The sequence below is a fragment of the Aquila chrysaetos genome, chromosome Z (genome assembly GCF_900496995.4).
Source record: "Aquila chrysaetos chrysaetos chromosome Z, bAquChr1.4, whole genome shotgun sequence".
Classification (NCBI taxonomy): domain Eukaryota; kingdom Metazoa; phylum Chordata; class Aves; order Accipitriformes; family Accipitridae; genus Aquila; species Aquila chrysaetos.
The window spans coordinates 85,924,006-85,948,234 of record NC_044030.1 but is presented as its reverse complement, the minus strand read 5'-3'; the positions used below and the strand labels follow the sequence as shown (position 1 = coordinate 85,948,234).

General features: G+C 41.2%; 1 protein-coding gene across 4 annotated transcripts in view; it reads right to left on the bottom strand.

Moving 5' to 3' along the window:
* The window catches only part of DCC (DCC netrin 1 receptor), a 573,034-nt gene that overhangs the window by 343,185 nt on the left and 205,620 nt on the right, over positions 1 to 24,229 (bottom strand). For all 4 annotated transcript variants that reach the window (XM_030005494.1, XM_041121032.1, XM_030005495.1 and 1 more), the window contains exon 2: positions 14,862 to 15,182. In XM_030005494.1, the coding sequence (XP_029861354.1) occupies positions 14,862 to 15,182 (321 nt within the window). The remainder of the gene's footprint in view (positions 1 to 14,861; positions 15,183 to 24,229) is intronic.

Below are 24,229 nucleotides of genomic sequence, written 5' to 3'. Positions count from 1 at the left end.
ACCACCCTGGAGAGCAAGGAGAGTCCCACGCCAACATGAAAATTTGGCCAAGCCCATGGCAATACCAGCTGCATTCCTGTGGTGTCCCAGCAGAGCTTGCTCTGTACCATTCCTCTGTTGCATTCCTCCAGCACCGAGGCGGACAGGCTTTTGCCTGCCCTTGCTGCCCAAGCACCCCGCCTCACGCATTGCCTTGGATTTTTAGTCCACACACCATCGGCTCAGCCTGGAGGGTTGTCCTTGGATCCACACTCCAGAGCACAAATTTTAGGCTCTAGGACCATTAAGCTGCAACACCAATCGCTATGTCATTTTCTGCCATAAAATTAAGCAATCCACAGAGACAGCTTTAACTGGGTCCTCTTAGAAGAAATTGTTTCTCACCATATACCCTTTCTGGCCTCTTGTTATTGTCCTCCTGATATTCATGGTTTACTAGCTGGTTTTAATCATAGTAAAATGAAACCCTGTTGATACGATAGCTGTGAACATGGGACTGCCGGGCTAGGAAGTGCTCAGTCCTTCCTGACATCATTTTTATTTGCCTAGAAGTTCTTTGCTGTAATGTCTCCCTGAGTAAGTCGAGCCCATCCTGCAGTGTAGAAGGAAAACTCACATGTTTGAAAAGTACTTAACGGACAGGCTCGCAGGCTGAATCCAATTCCAGAAGCTGCATCCATAAATAATAAAGGCTGAAGACACATAGAAGTTCAGGCTACAAATTCAGAGGCTTAGAGAAAACATTTCAGAGACAGAAAGAAGATGAAAATAATTCTAAAAAATTTCTTTTCCATAGGAGAGTTTGGCCAAATTGCTGGTCACTTCCAATAGCATGGAAACATTTCCTCTGAATCTCAGAAAGCAGCAAGAGTAAAGACAGATTGCAATGGAAATAAATTAATTTCAGTCAGCTATGGATGCTGCCGCTACTGTTTTCCACAAAATAAAAAATTTGATGTTTGATCACAGTGTAACATGCCAATGAAAAAAAAAAAAAATCTACACTCACCAGGCAAAACAGCTACTCATTAGTTCTGGTCCAGATTTAAAGAAATAGCTTCTGGAAACAAGAACTTGAAGGAGAGCTTCATTTTCTTTTCTGCTCTCTCAAAATCAATTATTTCTAGTCTTACCAACTGTGGCAAAAGCTGAAACAAGTGCATTTCCAATTCCAAAGCCAGACAACACATAAAAAGCGTTCAACCAGATTTCATATTTTAAAGCCAATTTCATACCTTTTGCTGTCCAGCCAATGATTGCTTAATGTCCGAGGAGAGCACCACAGGAGGAGGTACGTGCTATTTACAACCAGGTAAACCTACATTTTGTGTTCAGATCCCAGACAGCTGCAAACTTTCTTGTCTGATTGGACGTTCCTGGAAACACCTTATGTATTTTAAAGACTGCAAGTGTTTACCGTCCAAATATCTAAAAATGTGATAGGGCACACACCTTCCATTCATTAATTTAAGGACTCTGCTTATGCACGCTATCTAGACAAAGCTAGGCAAAAGAGAGTTAAGCAAACAACTTATGTCCCTACTCTGCCTCCCAAAAATAGCTAAAATATTCTGTCTTCCACAATTCAGTTCAGAAACCCAGATCAAATCCATTAGGTAGATCTTGCTAGAGAGCAGACTGGAAATTGTGATTACTTTCCTTTACTCAACAAGTCCGTGTCCTTAACACCTTCAAGTGCACGACAGCTCTTACCCTCCAAGAACTCGATTTCACCTGGCCTGGCCTTCCAGGTCACCGCCCCCCACCCCAAGCTACTGAACATTTTGGGTCAGAATCCTTTTAGACCTCGACCACTTAATTTTTCTCTGCTTGAGCAGAGCATCAGAGCAGAGACTAAACCTCAACAACTCCTTGTCCAGCCCCGGAGCTGGAGTCACTCCCTTCACACACCTCGACAGGTAAAACTGCATTACAAAGCGCAGGGTAATATAAAGGTGTCTCGTTGGCTTTGAATGAGCTAAAGAGGGAAATAAAGTGAGAAAAACAAACCAGGCTGAAACTGAAACATCCCTGCTTCACTTTTGATTTCATTACTTACTCTATAACCTGAGGCACGATTCTCTCCCTTGATTTTTCTTCTGTAAGATCTGACTGGTAACCATAGTCACTAACAACAAAAAAATGACTCAAAAATGATGCATTCAAAGTTTTCTGCAAGATCGCAAGCGTAGCACTGAGGAAGAGAGGCGATGTCCGTTTTACAATCCCTAGTTAATTTAGATCTAGCCAAACACGTTATTTTCTAAATGCGTGAAAGATTAATTTCTGACTTAAGATCTTGTATGCCAGACACCAGCCCAGGTGAGCTTTTAGGACTGAATTATAAACCCATGAAAATAGAGTTTATAATGGAAATGCTGACAGACTCTCAGCTACAGCTACACTAGTGGGAACCACTGTAATAAAATGAATGCAATCACTCACCTCGTTTCACCAGATTTTATTGCTGTAGAGAAAATTAAGAAACTTAACATCTTGCTCTCCACTAAATTGCTTTTTCTTCCCCAGACTTTTTGGTGTGCCCTTTGTGATACCACTTACTTGTAAACATCCTCATTTTTGTCTGTGTATTAAAACACATGCATTTAGCAGCTTAAATTAGGATTTCTCTCTCTATAGTGTTTAACTTCCTATCTGGCCACTTTATTCTGAATCTTATTCAAATTAAAGCAGGGCTATTATGCAAGGCACAAAAGTTCAATTTGAGTAAAATCTGGGCAGGATTTTCTTTTTTGCATGAAAACAACACCATAATAAACGCTAATCATTATAATCTTTTCAAAGTGAAAGCTTTTCAAGAGTATTTTTGCATTTACGAATATAAAGCATGCTTCCAATTTACATTCTAAAGGTTTGCATAGAATCTGAAATTAGAGATAGAAGAGACCTATATGTCATCCCTTCAATTCCCTGTCAGTACTGGATTGTATCATCTGCTGGTAAATATGGAATAAGAAGGTTTAAGAATTGTATGTTTTAGCTTGTATACCCATAATCACCCTACATCAATCACAGCATGCAGAGAAATTTGGAAGCCTACATTTCTGTACCGCTGCATGTCAATCAAGTCCCAAACTAGCACATACATCAACTACTTCTCTTGGTCAGACATGGGCACCAACTAGGGTAAAGAAACCTGACCCCTTTTAATGAAATTGCTTGGATGATGTGTTTTATGGAACTTGAAGATTGACCCAGCTAATTTAAATCCCTCTCCCCTCTAGTGACACGGTGGCATCACAACTGACCTATTTCTCATTTGCCCAACAGAGGTCATCAAGGACAAATGAGAGGGTTGTAAACAGCTTCTCTCATCTTATTAAACATCGCTTCAGAAACGTGTATAGATTTCGAGTAAGCAAGGTCAAGAAACCATTAGAAAGGTTAAATTGGAAACAAGAGAGCATGCAAGGTGGTCACAAGATTGTTCCAAGTCAGAAAATTAAATTAACCTAAAGCAATCCCTGAAGGTGACTACATCTTCATTACTTTTATTAGGGACAAAAGTAAAATCAAGAAATAGGGGAAGACCTATTGAAAAAAGATGCGAAGCACGAGCTACCCAGAAAGCCTTGCCACTTTTGAATTCCCCCCCACCTCCATCTGATCATGTTTGTTCAATGTTTCATGTTCACTTTTCATGAGCAATTGCTGCAGTTTTACCAGTATGGATGTCAGCATAAAGCAAACAAGTCACATGGAGAGACATTTCAAAATCTGCCGCATTTGTATTTATCCTGAAATGCATTGCACACTCATCCAAAACAGGGATCAGAAGAACACCGCAGGCAAAATAGCACTTAGACATCTAAAGAATACGCTTACTCAGAACTTGGTCAGCTAAACTAGAAAGAGCGTGAGCCAAAAACACTCTGCAGGACCCACTTAAGCAAATGAAGTGGTATAAATGACTAAGTTGTCACTAGAAAATGTACTTTAGTACCTAAAATGATACTGCTGAGTATATCCCAAAGCTTTTCTGCTCTGGCTGACCCAGCTCTCTGAACACTCATAAGTTTATGCTCCTTCAGATAACCAAAATTCACAGAACCACCCAGTTTTCCACACACACAAGGAACCATCTGACAGACTCCAACATGCTCTACAGTCGCTTTCATTACAAACATGTAAAAATGGGCCCCAGCCTAAGCTCTTGCAAACTAGCATTTTTGGCTGGACTGTGTTGCAGTTTCAGAGGAAGGAGAACAGAAATATTCTCCAGGAGAACGGGTGCAGTGAGTTCATACCCCTCCACCAAAATGGGTCTGAAACTCAAGTCTCCCATTTCATTTGCAAGAACTTCAACAAAATGAACATGGCTACTTCTTCCTCCAATGATGCAATAACAAGAACAATCATTCCACCTGTGCCCAAGAGCATGCTATTTTAAGTACAGAAGGCAGTTTCCAGCTCTGGAGCCCAGAAAAGGAAGGAGATGAGACTGCAGACACATTCCTCTTCAGCGGACGTTGGCATTCAGCACACCAGCTCCTACAAATCTCACTCTTTGGCATTTAATTCTCCCCATTCACTGTAAATGACACTTAGGATCCAATTCATCATTATAAATGCTATTCTGAGAGTCAGGTCCCTAATGTTCAGGATATGCAGGGTGAGCAATTGAAGTCTAGGTTCACTGTGAACTCCAGATATTATATCCAAGTACCCCAAACTACATGACACCAAGCTTGAAATATAAGTATCAAATTACACTGAACTGCTCATGGTTAAGAAAATAGCACATTTCAGCAAACGTAGCCAAAGCTTTTCCAAAGAACTAGCTCTTTGTTCTTCTATAATCTTATAAGATAAATACAGCTATAAAATTATCCATTTTTACTGGCTTTACACTCTAGGCTTTTCTCAGGGAAAAAGTCCTGATTGCGTGTTCTATATTAGACATGCATGCAAGATGTCTACATTTTAACCCTTGTAAGTAACAACTGCACTACACATCACCTGGAAGCACAGTTTCAAGAACCTTCCCATAACATATATTTTTTTAAAGTATATACAAGTATCCTTCACTTCTTTCCTGCTACCTTGTGCCATAAGGCACTAATGATGCTGCTGTTGGATAAGCGCGTATAGTCTGGACATTCAACTAAGCAACAAAACCAGTAAGATATTGGGGAAAATGATGTATGTCAGTTTAAATCAGGTTTCTTTAGTCCAGAAAAAAATAAGAGTAAGGATGAGGGGTCTGAGCAAGAGGTTCAACAGATTTTTAATGTGTTCGGTTGCAATCAAAGAAATGATGATCCCTCTGTTGTTCTTGGTCATAAATAGATTAGATCAGATTCCTTAATATTAGAGAAGATGTAGGTTGGACATCAGAAAATCTGTTAGTGTACTGAAACAAAATCAGGCTGAATAAGGCTGTTGATCGCTCCACTGTCATTTTGAGTGCTCCAATACCTGGAGCACTGTCCAGAAGGGCAAAGGCAGCTCCTCCAGCTTTTGGTATCCATCACTTCTCCCACAGACAGCCTGATCCTGCCTGCACGGACAAGGCACACTGGGACCACCCACCTTGCAATAAGCGTCAAGGGAAGAAAAGCAGATGAAGGTCTCCTTTCCCACAGAGCTAAGGAACGAGAGGCACCCAGCTCCTGCGCGCTGTCAGGGCTGAGCAGACACGCACAGGATGGAGCAACCAGACACCGAGGAAACACGGAGGTCAGAACTGCTGTAACTTTGGGCTTTAATTGCCTCCGTGGTCAGGCAGCAGCTGAGCAGGAATTTCAGGGCAGCAGATTTAAATGTCAGCATCTAAACAGAAGCAAGCTTCCCTTTATTTCATTTTTTTTTAAATCTCTTTATTTTTATTTATTAGTATTGTTTCCAATAGCATTATTTCTGTTTCTGCAAAATATGCTGTAGCAATAGGCTGACAAATACATCTAAAGCACTTGTATCTCACACCATGAAAGGCTCATAGAAAACACAGGAGGAGGACTCTGACCCCTGCAAATTCAAGTGCGAGCATTGCTACTGCCAGAGAACAAAAAAAAAAAAAGACTATAAAGAAATTTTAAACAATAATTTTTAATGTAAAAAAAAAAAAAAATCCTTTTTGCCTAAAAACTAGCAAGACCAGGTTATATAATTGGAGGCAAGGCAGGCCAGAGGCAAGAAGAGCAGCGCGGTAAGTTTGAGCACCGCTGCCTGGCTCAGACCCAGCAGCAGCACAGCCTGCCCTGCCAGCTGCCGGCCAAGAGCAGGAGACCGGCCTCGGCCAGGGAAAGGGAGAAGAAATGCTCCTAAATGAAAACTACCTCCAAAAGACTGAATTTGAAGCTGACAGCGCCAGGAACTAAATGCAGGTAGGTCCTTCATCACTCGGATGACTGCCACTGGGAGATGGACAGAGAGGAGAAGAGGAGACACCAAAAAAAGCGGCAAAAAGGTTTTTGGCAAGTCTCAGACAAGCAACAGGGCCTGGGAAGGTGAGAATCACAAAGGCTTTCTTTCTCTCTAAAATTACTGCATCAGTTATTACCTGTTCTGTCACAGCAGCCCCAGGAACATGAGCAATTTGAAAGGTACCTTTACATCAGGAAAAAGAAAAAACCAAACCAAAAGTTAGTTTATATCCCAAAAGAACCTACAAGTCAAGCATTTGTTTTCAGGCTTAGAAGATTATACCCCAACAGCACCTCTGTCCTCCGCAATAAAGGACAAAGTGATGACACCAAGAAAACTGAGGTTTAATTTCCAGAAAAAACATCCTGACAGATCTATTAGGCAGTAGGACACAGTCCCAAGGGAGGCCGTAAGAATCTTATCACTTAGGGCTTGTAAAACCAGAGCAGACAGATGATCAGCAAACATGGTGCAGGAACAACCCTCTCCTGGAAGGTAAACCGGCCAGATGATCTACAGGCTGATGGCCATCTCCAGTGCCTATGATCTATTACACCCCATTATTTTAATTCACTGAACTGCATGCCCTCACTAACGAAGGCTGCTCCTTTTTCAATCCAATCTCCTCAAGTTCAGTCTAAGTAAATCTCTGCCAGGCAGTAAAAACAAAAGCAAAACCTTTTTCCTAAATGAAATTTGCTAATTAAAGCCACATTTCTATGCAGCACAAGGATAGGAAGAGCAGGAATTGCGGTGGCATGCATTCCTGCTGAGCATTTCTCAACAGCCCGATAGTAGAAGGGAAGACGGTGCAGAAAAGACAGTGTTTCTGTTGTCACCCTGCACCCAAATAAAAAGGAGCATTGCACAGAAATGCAGTTCTCAAACACTTTATTACTCTAGAATGTTGCTCTCCTACAGGTTTACAAAGTCATTAAACTGAAAATGAAGAAAAAAAGCAGTGTGTTGACGTGAAATTTTGTAACTTTTAGCTACTGATTTTCAGACTTCCATTTTTATGAGCAAAACAATTTCTTGCTTACTGATGCCCGTTTAAAAAAAATTACGAAGGTCCCATTTTATCCTAGCTATTTAGCTGTCATAAGTACCAGCAATCCTGCCATTACAAATATGAACATAGGGGATTGCAAAAAAGGCAGGCAATCCCCTCACAGGGCTGCTGCCGTCAGCTCTTTTCTGCCATTTGCTGCCTGTACCGCAGAAGCTTGCCCAAGAGCAGCCAGCAGGAATAAAGGCACATCCACACCGCGCAATCGAGAGACACCAAAAACAGCAAAGAGGAGTGCTGAACAACAGCCTTGGTCTTGGAAGAAGCCATATACAACATGGAATAAAAAACTTACTTCTGTCTAAAGATACCTCCTGCTTCGATTGTAAAAGTTAAGCAACAGAGATGGGTGGCAGGCAAGAGAGCAACGTGAGGCAATGAGACGATACTATGTACCAGAAGGAATACCATTTCAGAGCGCTTGCTTCAGCGTGGTCTCAGCATTCATATGCCTTACTGCAAAGGAGGGTGTTCCAGGAGGACTGCAGCACACGGACAGACACAAAAAACATGCAGTTACAATTTAAGCTTGCAGAAGTAACAGCGCTGTGGATGTCCAGCCATCTCCTTGGTGACACCTTCCCAGTAGAGCTCTAATCCCTGGCGACACAACATCCCAGCGGCACAGGTCACGGGGAAGAACTGCCCGAGCCAACCCAAGACAGCACACTAAGCACCTGGAGAGGCAAATCAGCACGAAACATGGTGTTTCACTTGCACCGACGCAACCTTGCTGAATACCCTTTGCTCTCCTAAAAGTGGAAAGCGAGCACGTGAAATAATAAGTTTGGCTCAAAGCATCCGTTACCTAGCACTGAGTCTCTGCTCAGTCTCGGAGGGGAGGAGAAGGGAACGCAGAGCAAAGCCTTGATGGTTACGAATCCAGAAGAATAGAGGAATTAAAGAGGTAACTCACAGCCTGTCGCACAAGAGTGGTCATACAGAACAGAAAAACATTGAAAATTACCATTTAAAAAAAAAATCAGCGATCATATCAAAAGGACAACTACCTTACTAGATATTGTGGGCATTTTGTTTGGGTTGCTTATCTCCCCACACCCCCATTTACATCAGAGAAAAGTAGGTGCATCTTATGCACAAGACAGTGGAAAAATATTGGGACCAAAACAGAGTGACATGCAGAGAGTCAAATATTTACCTGATTTCCTGATATTTCCTTTCACATTTCAGATGTGGTTTTAAATACAAATGTGCTAATGAGCTTTAATGGCACGATAGGGTATACGTTTGTGCACGAGGATCTTACAAATACAACAAAGGAACATTAAGTAGTGATAGCATAGAGCGAGCACTCGGAAATCATCCGTTCCATTAAGCAAAAAGACTATTAAGCACTATAGGTCATCAAGTGATGTAAAAAGCGGTCCCACAGGCATATATTATTATGACATGTAACAAAAAGAAGATAAAAAAAAAGTCTGAACTGGCTAGCTAGTCCTTAAACACTGGACTTAACCAATTCCTGATAGAGTCCCAAGAGGTGCCCTATGCACCAGTACACACGGTGTGTGCTGTATGTATTCCTACAAAATACAAATATAAAAAGGCATGTTAGAAAAACCTGTTGACCAGAAGTTCACAAGCGTCCATCTATTTTGCCAAATTCGCTGTCAAGGGGTGACACTTGTATTCCAGGTTCTCCAGCTATCATGTCTGTTCTACAGAGTTATTAAGACTTGCCTTTTTTTTTTATTTTGCCATTTATGAAGAAAATCAATTTCTGGAGCTCCAAAATGAGTTTGGGAAGCATGTGGAGTTTGTTTTAGATTTGTTCACTACTTTTATTATGGTTTATAAATTCACATTACTCTAAAATCTCCTATGATTAGGAATCAAAAAAAGGTAGGAATAAGAAAATGATTAAGTCAATATTGGCTAATTTTAGTCATTATAAATCACGTTATACCTCCCAAGTGATTAATTTCTGAAAGCAATTTTTTTTCCTTTATAAAAAAAAATGACTGTCATAGATCCAGGGAATGAAATATGCACCACTTCAGACCATGTCTTGTTTACTCTGTCCAATACAGTATTTCCTAAATTTTAGTATAGCAGGTTTCCTGCGTTTATCTCTTAAAAGTGATACCTCCTTGGGTTGCTCTGAATGATTCATTTCCATCCTTAGTTCACTAAAATCCCCAAATACTGCTAGGCAATAGTATCTAATATTATAGTTCATAATTTCTTCACTGTTCTGCGTGCACTGAAATAGATCTTTTAGAATTATTAGTGCATTAACAATATTTGAAAAATAATTTAGGAAAACAATGAAGCAGTAACACTAAGTGAAGATTAAAATTTCTTCACACCTGCAAGATTTTAACCTTGGGCTCAACAGCTGTCCTAGCAACTAGTCTTCTGGTACTTGAAGTCTAGCAGCGCTGTCACAGATGCAGCGATACTGCACAAGGTGCAATCACAATAAATACAGGGCTGTAATTCTGAAGTCCAGTTACCTTGTCTCTTTACAATCTGCTGGTGTTCTGTCTAGACAAGTGCACCGCAAAGTTTTGATTCTTACCAGCACAATTATAAAATGCTCCCTGGATTATTTTTTAATTTTCCTAATACTGATGAAGCAACCTGATAAAACACTGTGGCACGAGCAGCAGTCTCCCTTTCAAAGATGAGGGACACACTGGTGTCAAATACCATTTAAAACTATTTTTAAATCATTTAAAGCTCTTGAAGAAATAAGTTGTTGCTTGGCTGACAGGTTTATGGGAGCATATGGGCTGACTTACAGCTGAAGGAGAAATGTGACAAATGTTTTTTTATTTGTTCCATGGTACTTGCTCAACACATACAGTTTAGTCCCAGAATAAACATGGTCACAACAGTGGTTTGAAAATTCCCCTCTTTCTTCCCCGGATATTAACCTTCACAACAACCAGAAAGTTCCTTCCACAGTAAAAGAGAAGTCTAGTGAGACTGTACATAAGGTGCCATCTTGTGACATCTGCCATAACCCCGCATTAAAACTTTTTCACAAAATTAAGCCTTTCAGGATCTCAAAGGGCAACACTAGCCAGCTTTCCACTGACTTCATCAGATAGGAAATATTTTCAACTTCTTTGACAAAGCATGTCTTAACTATTCTTCTAGGTGGTGATTTGTTGTGGTTTGGGTTTTTCCCCCTCCATCCTCCAAAATAACCTCTGATTTCAGCCAGGACTGAATCAGTGGCAATATACCCATGCAAGGAATTAAGTGCTTAAGGAAAACAAATTTATTGAAGAAAAAAAACCTAAAAGGCACTTAAATGTCCAAATGCTACACTCATGACTCAAGAATTTACTGACACGCAGCCCACATTGACAACTGATAGAGTATTCAGGTGAACTATATGGATATACACTGTTCCTATAGTCTCCAGACATCTGCTACTGGTGATTACCAAAGCTAGGGCATTGGTCTAAATGGATCCATGGGTAGGATGTAACTTATCCATTGTCCGGTTGTTTGTTTGGAGTTGGTTTGTTTTGGATTTTTGGTGTGGTTTTTTGGTTTTGGGGGGGTTTTTTTGTTTGTTTGTTTTTTAAGAAAAACTAAGTAGTTTTCAGTATTTCAGTTTTCTAGTTGTAAATCATCACAACCACACAAAAAAATTCCTCTCATCACGTCAAAGAGTTTGTCTTCACCAAGGAGCTGGATATTGAAGTGCAGGAATTTCCCTATAAAGCGACCTTGGATTCCACTTTCTATCATCCTCTGAAAGACCAACATTTCAGATTAACAGTAAAGCCAGAACCTTTGAAGGACTGATCCTGCAACAGTCTATAAATAGAGACATAAGACAAGGTAGTGTGGTTTCTATCTGAAATCCTACCAATTACTAGAAATACCAATAATCAGTAGTCTGTTAAATTGGGAGTTTTAGTAAGATGCTGGAGAAGGAAGTGGCTCTTAGTTTCTCTCCAGTGCTCTCATTTCCATTTCAGCCTGGAACGCTTTTACAGCTGGAGCACGTCGGGGCTGTAAGGACCCTTGAGAAGTTCTTAGAAACACTGTATTTTCCCATACATGGCAGGCTTCATGCATAAAATTCTCGACTGATTAAAAACGGTTTTCATTTGCTACATTTTCTTTATTGAAAGCACTTTAAGCCATGAAAGTATAAGGAGAAGGGCTTTAAAAGGGCAATATACTTTCAGTACCCCTGAGCAGTCTGTTCCACGCAGAGTTGACTGTTACCTTTTAGCGGTGACTGCTTTATTGACTGTTAATGCTTTAAAAAGTGTGGTGAAATCACGTTCAGAGTCTTTACTGTGAGAAAGATATATGCCCCTTATGCATACCAGTGGTTTGGCAATTGTAACCTCCAAAGACATAAATGTTGATGTATTCTATGTTGCCAAACAGCGCAGTAAGTACTTAAAATGCTGTGAACAGACCTACAGTTTAGAAGTGACACTACCCAAGATTAGATTGTAATTCAGTGAATGAATCTCTTCCTAAAACCTGCCTGCAATATTAAAGCTCATGATCCTTCCTTTAGAATCTTGCAAGAATGAAATCTTGCACAGAAATGGGAGACTAAGTGAAACAAGGATATGTACCGTTGACATGAACACAATCTTCCACTCATCAGGACAGTGCAATCACACATACCACCATCATCTCCTTCGGACGAGAGCATCAGGCTGTCCACAAAAAAGTCTATTCAGCAGCGATACCTGGTACATCATATACAAGGGATCAGAAAAATTCAGTTTTTAAGTGTTATAATACTAAACGTAGCTCTATCCTATCCCAATCCTCATCTCTGTAAAAGGAGGCTTTTCTGAACATAGGAAGTTTATTTGCTTTGCCAAGCAATGATTAACACAACATACTAGAGTGCGAGACCTTCATTTCTCCTCTTGCCCTCTCTCCCTTACTCTGTCATGTTTCCATCTGCCAGTGCCTTAAGTCAATGATGTTCTGCCAACATTGCACAGTGACTCCCTCAAAAAAAAAAAACCAAACAAACAAACAAAAAAAAACCCAAAACCAAAAAAATAAAACAACCCACCACAAAAGTTCTGCTCGCTCGGGATTACATGTCCTTCAGAGAGCAAAATACCACTTCTGCTTGAAGAACTCTTTCACACAATGAGGAAAAGAAAAAAAAAAAAAAAAAAAAAAAAAAAAAAAAAATCAGAATCACCAAGGTCAGAAGGTCCCTACAGAGACCATCTAAGTCCAGTGCCCTGCAGAAAGCAGGGGTAGCTACCAGCAGGTTGGGCTGGTTTGTGTGCCACTGGGTCTTGCATATCTCCAAGATGCAGACTCTACAGCATGCCTGGGCAACCCTTCTCACTGCGTGATCACCCTTATAGGAAACATACTTATGTTTAAATAAATATCCGGTACTTCTGTTTGTGCATATTGCCTCTTGTCCTTTTCACTGTCTTTCCAGGTACAAAATCTTTATCAGTTCTTGCAGTTTCAGCCAAAATCTTCTTGAACAGCATAAGGCCCCCCCACCCCAAACTTTCCACCATCACTGCAGGGATACGAGATCAGGACCTGCCACGCAAAGCACAGTTCTTCCTATGAAAAGCTCAAAATTAGAGCTGGGCACAGCACAACAGCAAGCACTCACATATGTGCATTCACTTAAAAAGAATAATTGGAGTGATTTTATTAGTTAGCAGTTGCCAACAACCAAGATCAAGGCCAAATAACAACTTGAACTGGCAAAAAGCCCTACTTGGCAAAGCATGGCTCTGCAGGCTACCTCTGAGGGTGACTTGATAACAGAATGAACAATTTCTTTACATCTGTGGGGCTCTCCATCACTTTGGGTAGGAATCATAGCACAGGGGTACGTACACTGCTGAGGGTGTGAGGTTAAATGACCAGAGATTCAGACAGAAAAGTGGTGGGGAAGAGGTAGATTAGGAAAGAGCTGAGAGTCTTATTACCTGTTTTAAATCAGGTACCATGAGAAAACACACCTTTTCTAACTGGTAGAGAAGGGTTTGGAGGAGGAGAAGTGATCTTTGGTTTAAGGGACCTTAAGACTGGAAAAGGCACCGAGTTCATGAGGGACACTGGAGAGTCCAGCTGAGAAGACAGCTGCCCGGACTCCCTCCCAGTATAACCAGTGAGAGTTAGGAAGACACAGGATGGCAAAGAGTTGTAGAGCACCTGGACTGAACTGAACTTCAGTTTTGTTCTACATCCCCATGTTGTTCAAAATGTGGCAGGACAGCAAGACTAGGTAGTTCATAGACTAGATGCCCAGAGACCTGGAGAAAAGCACATCTCCCTGACAGGCTGTGTGAGCACAGCCAGGTAACACTGAAAGCTTCAACACAACCTGCCTTTTAACTTTTCCTTCACGTAAACAGAAGCTGCTCCTTCACATAACCAACATGCCTCAACAAACTCATAGCTCACCTCTGCACTAAAGACCATAACTGTCAATCCTCTCCCCAGCACAGAAGAGTATTTTATCCTCTTTTCCCAAGGTTACTAAGTTAGCACCTGTGGATGGCTGCTCAGCCCTTGCCAAGGCAAGGCAACCAGGGCATTCTTTAGCAGGTTTAAGTCACAGCGATCAGCAATACACAGTAGCTCCATCCATACAAAGAGCAGAAACAAAAAGCATCCCCTTAGAATTGGCAAAATTCTTTAATAATGATCATAAAGAAAATTAGTCTGAACTTTAGCACATTCCAGTTGGTATCAGTTACTACGTGATTTTGGGTTCTTTTGTAGCTTTTATTTGAAGGATTTCCAAACATCTTTCTCCCCAATAATTAGATGGTTGAGGACTTGCTACATCCTTCCACAGACTGATGAAGAGGCAGAAGATCCCTTTAAAACTTCAGACAAACACCTTTCACAAAGGTATCTGTAAAGTCAATGAGAAGCCATAAGTGTTCTCAGATGCCTGGTAACAAACTTGTGTAGGTATAAGGCAGAAGGAACACAAGTGCTTTAAAGGAAATACAAAGAAGCTGCCAATTCCAGTAAACTGCATAATGAATTCCTGTTTATGAAAAAGTTCCTAAACCATAAAATTTGTACATTCAGTGCCCTACAGAAGTTTGGCTTTCTTTTTTGTGATCTTCAATTCATCAGAAAAGCAGTTAATTTCCAACTTCAGAGGTTTCATCTATTTTGAAGACAATAAATATGCAGCAGATAACTCAAAGCAACAAAGAGGTGATTAGACATATTTAAACAAGAATAATACCTTGTCAGAAATAAATTACTGTCGCAGAAGTGTCATATATAGCTTTACTTCTTTTGAAGAGGGGAAAAAAGAAAACCCACAGCACTTGAAGTGCTTTTATGTACATTTTTTTCTTTTTTCTTTTTTTTTTTTTTAAAGCAGCTGCTCACAAAGAATATTTCCAGCAATCCAAACGGTAGGAATATTTCTCCTTACCTGCTACCATGACCTTAGCTGTCCGACTGATGATAGCTCCAATGCCTTCTAGAGATGCTTCACACTGGTAGAGACCTTCGTCTGGCTTGTGGTGCCTGGAGTGGACTATGTTTTGTATCAAGAGTGATCCATTGGCCAGCTGCTGCCGCCTTTCATCTACTGCCAGGTTTAAGAAGACCGCATCTTTCTTCCATTTAATAACTGGGGCTCCTTGGTCTGATTCTGCTATGCAGTTCAACAGTACATTGCTTCCACGCATGGTGACAGCATCTGAAGGCTCAGTCAAGAACCTCAACGATGTAAAAGTCTTAATCTGTGACCCTGAAACAGCAAAACCATAAAAGAAAAGGAGTAAATATTGGTTATATGTTTCTATGGAGGAAGAAATATACCATATTAGATACAGAAACTCAATATAAGGAGGTAGCATACAAGCCCCAGAGGCACCATAGATATGGCTGGCAAACATTGTAAGAGATTAAGCTACATTTCTCTGCAAATTGTTAACATGCACAAAAAAACCCCAAGCATAAATTATACTTTTGTCCCATCACTACAAAAACAATATTTGTAGATAAACAGATCCTTTGTATGTAAAACATGGAGATGAAGCAAAGCTAACAATCTGTACAACTATATACACCTGAGTCGGAGGTTAGCATAAAACCACCATACCCCTCGAGATTTATTTGGAGAATTTAATTGCTTACAGGACCTACTCTGGCCACATGTACTGAGATGCATTTTAGTGTGACAAGCACAAAACCAGCACTGGGCCTCGCTTTGTTTGCTGTTAGCAAACAAGTGGGAGGAAAACATGCAAGACTGCAATCTGACCATCTATCAGAAACAGTGCCAAAACCTTAAGCGTGGTAGATCATCTTCCACCTCACCAGAACAACAGTTCTCCTCACTACCAACTAGTCCGGCCACTGCTCCCCAGTACTGAGCAAGAGAAACACCATGCGAGCATGTCCTTTGTACGGAGAAGAGGCAGGGGAGGTGCTGAGAATGCCAACCCTACAAGCTGCACACCATCCCTGCCGCAGCACTGAAGACCTGAGATTTCCACCGTCTGCAAGAACGCAGAGGCCAACTTCTTATGTGTCACTTGGGTAAGGAGATACCAGTCCGCTTTGTGTAGTTAGGAGATAAAACAGACCGTAAAGGCAGAGAGAGACGCTCTCAGAGCAGAGCTACAATGAGGTCTGCTAAAGAGTAGAAAAGTCATTAAAATGCTTGAGAACATGTGGATGCAGTCACACCAAAGGGCACAACTCAACCTAACGTGGTCCTTTTTCTCTATTGCATCAAGCATTTCCTAATAATTTATAAACAGGCAAAGCACATACAACTTGTATTTTTAGACAACAGAGCCTCCCCAAGTCTCAGTGACTATACTTGAGTGAGAAAGTATCAGAGCAGTTTCCACTATATCATAATAAAATCAAAGTTTGACACATCACGGGCTTGCCTATCCCACCCTGCCCAGGGGCAGCACCTCTGAGCGCTTCCAGGTTTAGCCGTAGCCCTCTGGTTCCCAGACGGACAGGTTGCTCCCCAACCTCCACCAAACTCCATGCCAGCAATAGTGCTACTGTTCTGTGCTCCAGTGCATGGAGAATGGAGTTTTGAAACAGTTGCATGTGAATGCAAAACTAGCTCCCCCCCCCCCCCCCTTCATCATCAAATGAGTCCTTTTACCTCATTAGAGCAAATGAAAACAAAAGCTTACATGATAAAAAGATTCAAAAAGCTTTTAGTCCTAAGATTAATTATTTCTATTTTCTCTCTCAAACCAAAGCTTTCTATGACTATATGTATAATAATGCATAAACAGCTACTTGGCATTTTCTTTATAGAAATTAATTTTATTGTCAAGTACTTAGTTCCACCCGTACACTAAGTGAAGTAGCTAGGTACCAGATTTTCCTTCAAAGCATATAAACAAAAAAGTTGTGGCTTCAAAACATTCATAAAATTTAGCAAAGGAGAAAGCAAGAGTTGGGAGACTCTTGAAGAGTATTTCAGACACAAAACCAGTAGCACCGTAAGACCTCAGAATAAAATATATTGTCTAATACCATCAAGAATAGTAGCCAAATCCTGATTTGTTTTTCATCTGTCTTAATGCTCTGATTTCAGTTACTGCAGGAAGCATATCAGAATTAGGACTAAAAGCTGCACATTGGCACAGGGCACTTCTGCCCAAGAACATGGGTAGTGTTATAGAGGTATATTTAAAATGCATGAAAGAGTAGTTATTTTAAAAACACATGTTCTTTTCCCCTTTCCCAAAGGCAACTATGTTCTGTTTGTAAATGACGCCTTCTTGTTGGACATTTATTTATGTCACCAACACCTATAACAGTTTAACACAGCTGTTTATGACAGCATGTTAATGATTTTATGCAGCTATTATCACAAGTAAATAATCCACTTCTGCAGGAGAAATGGGGTTATGACAGCTTCCAGTGCAGCAAATGCAGAAGTTACAGAAGTTAAACAAAGATTAACTTTCTTTTCATGCAATTACCCTTGCAGTTCAGTTGCAATTTCAGCTATTCACATCCTTTGCAAAAGGCATATTTAACTTAAATTGCTTTACTACAAGGAACCTAACAGCTTGAATAACCTGAAAAGCTTTCTGAATGTGAGGAAAATTCAAATCTTCTTGAAAATATTATTCCTGAAGATAGAAGTCATGGTGACATCTTAAAAACAGAAGAAAATGACCATTTATTTTCAGAAGACATTACCTGGAAGGATAAGAATCTAACGGCCACATTTTTGTAGTATGTAGGTGCTGAAGGAGAAAGGTAGAAAAGTATTTGAAAATCCCATTAGTACCTATTTGCATATTTGAACTATTAGCTTAGTTTGGAAAGCCCAGCTGCAATGTTACATCTGAAGTCAGGGCAGCCTGGAGAGCTTTCCCAATAATGTCATCTTATTGCACCCTTGACTTGCACAAATTTTTTCCCTAATTTCTACCTCAAGCAGCAAACACTAAACCTGATTCCTCTAGACCAGGTTATAAGAAGGAATACACTACACCTAATACAGAGGCCTATTTCAGCACCTAAAAAAAAAAAATAATAATAATAATCAAGTAATTTCACAATACAACCCAGGATGAACAAACTCAGCCTTTGTCAAATTAAGGGAGAGACAAATCCCAGACTTGATCAGACCAGACCACAACACACCTCCACACCTTCCTTCTATATGTGTAAAACTAAGGACTGTCACCTGAAGAAACAAGAGATCCACACATCAAATTAAGAAAAGGTTTAAACTTTGCTCACAACAAGAAACCAAACTCTGCTAGCACAGCTTATGAAACACACATTGAACGTGCTCTAACCAGGCTGATGGCAATTTCTGCTGTAGAGGACAAACAGCCACAAGATACAGCCCAATTTCTAGGAGCCTACTTCAGCACAGTTTGCCTCAAAAAAATGCTTGCTTACCATTTCTTATTATCGGGGCGTTCTTTGCAGGGGGATGCAATTTCTTTGTGAAGATTTCTGTATTCACTGTGTATTCCCTAAGGACAGTGCATACTTATGTGTGTACATATATACTCACACTCTGAAACAAAACTGAGCCTATGAAAATTCTTAAGACATTGTGGAAAACACAAGTAAGCACAATTTCTCCAGCAACTTTTCTTAACAGTACATTTACTTTGAGGCCCAAGTCAGAGTTCAGAAGCATTTCCCTGGATCCCTGTTCTCCTATATAGCATCTATCCTGTTTAAAAATGTCAGCATTTCAGTAGACGCTCAAGCCTACGCCAAACACCACCCACGCTACTGCTACCCCAGGGTAAGCCAGCTGAGGAAATGGGGCAGAACAGCCCATATGTATGCTGCTCCCATAGATCTTTTGGGTCCCTACTGCCTAAAATCCCCTTGCTTTAAGAACGAGACCAAAACAAAGCAAAGCTCCATCTTATGGAGGTCTTTCCTCCCAAGGCACTCACTGCACTGCGCTTCCTTTTCCCATATTCTCCAAGAGCAGGAGTGCTACCTCCAAAACTCAGCACCTCCACCTCTGCGTGGTGGAAATCCAGGGTGAAACCCCCAGTAGTTGCAACCAAGGAGGCAGGAGCAGCCTTTCCGTCTCCAGCCTGAATATCAGGCTTGCAAAGCAGAGCTCAGACAGACAGCCGTCTCTCCAGCTACCTATTGCACGGCTTTTTAATAGCTGGAAATACAGAGGTGATGAAAAAGTTCTTTAATATCTCTCCTAGTCCTTGGGCAACTTCTTTGCCACTGTGCATTACAGTAAGCGTCTCATAGCTGAAAGGGCTGCAACTGTAAGCTACTTTGCTATTTTCATAAGCAGGGTAGGGGACTTATTTTAAAACAGAGCTGCTAAACCTACAATTTAATCTTTATTGCAATAGCTCAACTGAAACGGAAGGCAAGGAGGGAAGGAAAAAATAAGGCAGCCAGGCAGGAGAAGAGATGAAGAGCTCTTCTAAAACTTGCCATAAAACAAGCCCGCGTTTTCTTTTTCCAAGTTTTGCTCTCAGAGGGAGCGGGGGGGTCTCCCTTTATCTGGCATTTTTGCTAATGCCTTTAATTTTTCACCTGCACTTATGTGCAATCCCTTAGAGCTCCAAGATATCAAACAACTATAAAAGGCCACGGCGATTGACAGTCACCAAGTTGTAGGGAATGCACTTGTTCACATTTACAGAGCCCTGGTTTGAAGTTCCCCAGTCTGGTTTGCAAAACCCAACCTACACCCATAGCAGTTAACGCTTTCTTATAACACACACGTCACAGCGAGGACATCCCTGCCTTCCCTGGGACCTGCTTCCACACTCTTTGCCTCTCAGAGGCTTTAAAAGTCAGAACAAGAGAGCGAAGTGCTGTTACAGCTGCTTCATCTGTTGCAGTAAATACATTCACCTTTTGCGTGCATGCTCACGCAGCTGTCATTTGAGGTCCAGCACTCTCCTATTTGAAATGAACAAAGGAAATTAAGAGTTTTGCAAACCTGAGGCCGCTGAAACCGATGGGTCCAGGGCACCTTAGCACTTCCTTTTCCCTCTGACTACAGCATGCACAGAAAAACTACAAACACAAATTTATGAGATCTATGGCTTAACTACAAACTTGAATGGAAGCATTGTAAAGATTAAATACCCCCTACACAAAGCTACCGTGTCAGCTATTCCGAGCACATCCGTGTCATCAAACAAGCCCGTAGCACTGCTTGGAGATCTGAAGCTCCGAGGTCAAGGAGAGGGCCCTTGGCAATAGCCCACATGTCCTTTAGCCAAACAAAGGAGAAGAAAACTTGAAGCTAAAAGACCCCATCCTCGGTCCCTTGCTGCTTTAGCAACCAAGGCATTACCCTATGTGATAACCCGCTTTGTGATACAGGAATAAAACTAATGGGCTTCTCGCCCTGACAGGTAGCATCAGAGTAACTTCAAGGTTATCATTCTCCAGGCCGCAGAAGAAATTAACATTTAAAAGATGATCTCTGATGTGCTGCTTAATCAGTCCCTTGCTTTGAATCCTCCACTTTCTGTTCCGGCTTTGTGAAATGTAATCTTCCAGGGTGGGTTTTTTTCCTTCATGTTCTGCATCAGTTGCTTCCATTATAGAGAGGGAAGAGATGTCACAGTTGCAAAAGCATTTGACCGGGCCACCCCTGGAGCTTTCTTCTTTTTCAAATAAACATTAAGAAATAAGACTTTTGCACACAGACCATTTGAAATCTGTGAATACAGAAATACCCCCCAGTCTAACTGAAATTTGGTAGCAGAGCACTGTAGCTGAACTAAGTCTATTACAATGAAGTGTATTTATGGACACTCAGAGTATACATTTTCTCAGAGGATTCCACCCCCCACCCCCCCCATCTACAGAGCCTGCATAAAGTAGCTTAATGGCCAGGCTAATAAGCATTTATTTACATGCCTAGGTAATGCAGAATATATAGCAAAACTTGATACAGTTTTATCTGTTTCCACAAAATACGCTAATATGAAGCTTAATATATATTAAAAGGAGAACTCCTGTTTTAATGTTTTTATCATAACTTATGATGCGCCTTCTGGGGTGCTGAATATTTCATCTCAGCTCTATGAAATTTTTAAAATCTAGCCTCGTGCCTGCATTTGATGTTCAAATGTGGAAATAAAAATTCCTGCTCCAAGAAACGTACAATGCAACACACAAGTGTGTGGTACATGGAAGCATTGTTCAATTCTCATATAGAAGTGAACATATACTTTTTATTAGGACTTTATCACGACGTTCCAAATCACTGAATTTTTAAATGGTGCTATCACAGGATTTTAAACTGTACTAAAAGTGCTTGCAAAAAAATTCCATTATAACTCCTCCATATTCAATGAATCATTAGGAACACATAGCGACTGGCTGTCTGATTTTTACTTTAAAGCTTTAGCGTGATAAAAATAAGTTTTTTTAGGTAATTTATTACTAAGGGTAGTGCCTCCACACCACAGTACCCCACTGCTTATATCCAGAGTGCTCAAAACATCAGTTACAAAGAACTTTCGCTGGGTGCCATTGATGAGCAATACCCAGAAAAAGGGCCACTGAGCAGATCTAGCATCATTTCTGTCCCACATTCAAGCCGTCCCTCTAGTGTAAAATCACACTCACATAAAAAGAGTAAATGAACCCCTTATCAAACCGAACAAGCTGAGTTTCGTGTGTAGTTCTGCTTGCCAAAGAAAGAATGAATGACCCCGTGCAACAGATGGGTTTGTCACATCACCTTACACACTCGGTGCTCAGATTTAGTCAGGCTGCAGATGTTAAATGAACTCTGATGGGATAAGAGAGATGAGAGCACACACACACGCAGATGCTCCTTCCTGCTACCCCTCTGACTATTGAGGTCTCTAAAAGCACTGTTTATTGATTGGACCCATTTGACTCCTTTCCCAGCAAAGATATTTGGGATAGCCCTCTAATTCGGAGAACAGCTCTATGGCTGACCCAGGCTGATCTCTGACCACGGTGCAGCGAAAGGGGCACTCCTTCCCTTCCTCCAGCCCCAGCCATACGCTCCTGGGGCTTCCCTCGCTTTGGCTCCAGCAAACAGGAAAACACAAGAGCCAGCTTGACCTGCTGACCCTCAAAAGAAAACTACTCTTCTCAGATCAGATTCCTTGTAACTGAACCATAAAACAAGGCAGAGGGCAAGAGCGCAACTATTTGGAAGACAAGGGCTGAGGAAGAAAAGAGAGACCAAGTCTTCTGGCAGCTGCCTGCTGTTTATCTGCTTTGGGCAGAGACAACACATTGGCCAGACTATATAAAACTATTTGAACAAGTACCTACACACACCCACGATTTGCTTACTTTGCTCATGCACTCAGTGAAACTCAGTCTGCGGCAGCCGCTGGAAGAGGCAGAGCTCAGGTCCTCCGAGCCGAGATCAGATGATGTCAACCGTAGGTAGGCTTGCCTTAAAACAATACGAGTGATTCTCACTGCCTAAATTTAGCCAAATCAGTTTGAGGAACAAAATCCAGTCTCCCCAACCAACAAGCCCCGCAGTATGCACTGCTTCTGCAAGCTTATAAATCAATTTAAGTCACAAGTTCATGGGAACAAATTCAGAAGATCCAGTTATCCCTGGCACGAAATGAGAGAATCATTTTGCTTCCTGCAAGGCACAGAGGATGGAGGGCACAAGGGTGTTTGGCTACATTAAAAAATACCGCTAGATACCGCTAGTATTGGAAGAGGACAGAGACTTGCTCAACACTGCAGGATACAGCACCATTTCTTCTGGTCCAAAGCTTTCCAGAACTTCAGGTACCAGCCACTGCAGACCTCGCTGTCCGTGGGAAAACCAGACAGAGCCTCATGTTTTCTTACAGGGGAGAAGGCAGCAAATTGGATTTTCATTTTGAGCACCCAGAGAAGACAACTTAACAGTTAATTGCACTGACTTGGCAGTGCAAATTCTTCCTACATGCTTTTGAAACAAAAGCTTTAGTTACATTATCAAAAAATCAGATTATTTGCTGGGTTTCCCCCCTTTTCCTCAAGATAACTGGTACCTGCACCTGCCAATTTGCACATAGGAGTTCCACAGAGAAAAGAGATCAGGCACTGTATCTACAGACAGAAGCACAGCGTTGTTGGTACTTTCCACATTTCCTATACATTAGATTTAATGTACTTTTCAAGATTAAGGAAATGTAAAAGCATAGCCAACATGCAAATTCCTGGAGAATAGCAATGTTTTAAGGTGCCTAAAAGCAGTATTACCAACCAGGATCTTATCACAATTTTGAACAACCCCATTAAGTTTTCAAACGGCCCTCAGCAGAAGACTCCAGCCGAGAAGAGGCTGTGTTAAGGTAGTTTCCCCAAGGTACGTCACAACACCAGCGTGTTGCCGGTTTCAATGTTCTCCCCAGCAGATGCTTTCTGTCTTTCTGACAATGAAAGAAATTACTCTCACAACTGTTAAATACACATCCAAGACACACCAGATTTCAGGTTTGCCTATCAGAAACGGTCTGTTTTCTGAAGTAGTGCATTTGAGGAGTCAGCGAAGCATGGCCCTGTAGAACAGGGCTGAAAAGTCAACTAACTCCATCCTGACAGCTACAGTATGTCAAAAGCTGTCTACCAACACCCCCTCTCGTGTCTCAGAGACCTACAGTGCACCCTTCTCACTTACTAAGTTATGAAAGAGATATTCCTACACTAAAGCTTCAAAGCTCCAGTATTCTGCCAGTGTTTCAGTCTGCTGCATCCCATAAAAGATTTCACAGTCCAGACCAGCAGAAGAAAATGCAGAAGAGACACCCAAGAAGTGCCTGGCTACAGAAGTGGAACTAAATAAAGAAAAAGAGGAGAAGTGAATTTGGGGTATGTAACTATAGAGGCAGAAAACAAAACAAAATAAAATCACTTAAATTATCAGATTATGTTATTATTAGATTAAATCACCTAGATAAAAAAAATACATGGGGATGGAATGAGGACAGAGCAGTAAGCAACACCAAGCAAAAGAAGGAAGAGAAAATCCCCCAGGTCAGTGGTGAAGGAACAGTCAAGAAGCAGGGAGAAAGAAAGAAAAGGGGTGGAAAAAAAAAAAGCCCAAAAAAATCAATCCAGCACTGAATCCAAGCCAAGCAGAAAAGGGCTGAAAGGGGAGAGTCGAGTGGAATATAAACAAGAAAAGGCCCATAGATCTGGCCAGATGCAGGTTTTTACCAGTCATTGTGGAAAAAGCCAGACTGCAAGAAGGAGACATGAGCCAACAGAATAGACATTCATGCTTTAGATGAAAGGGCAAAGGAGGGCAATAGCTGGAGAGGGCAAGGACATGGCAATGTATGTAAA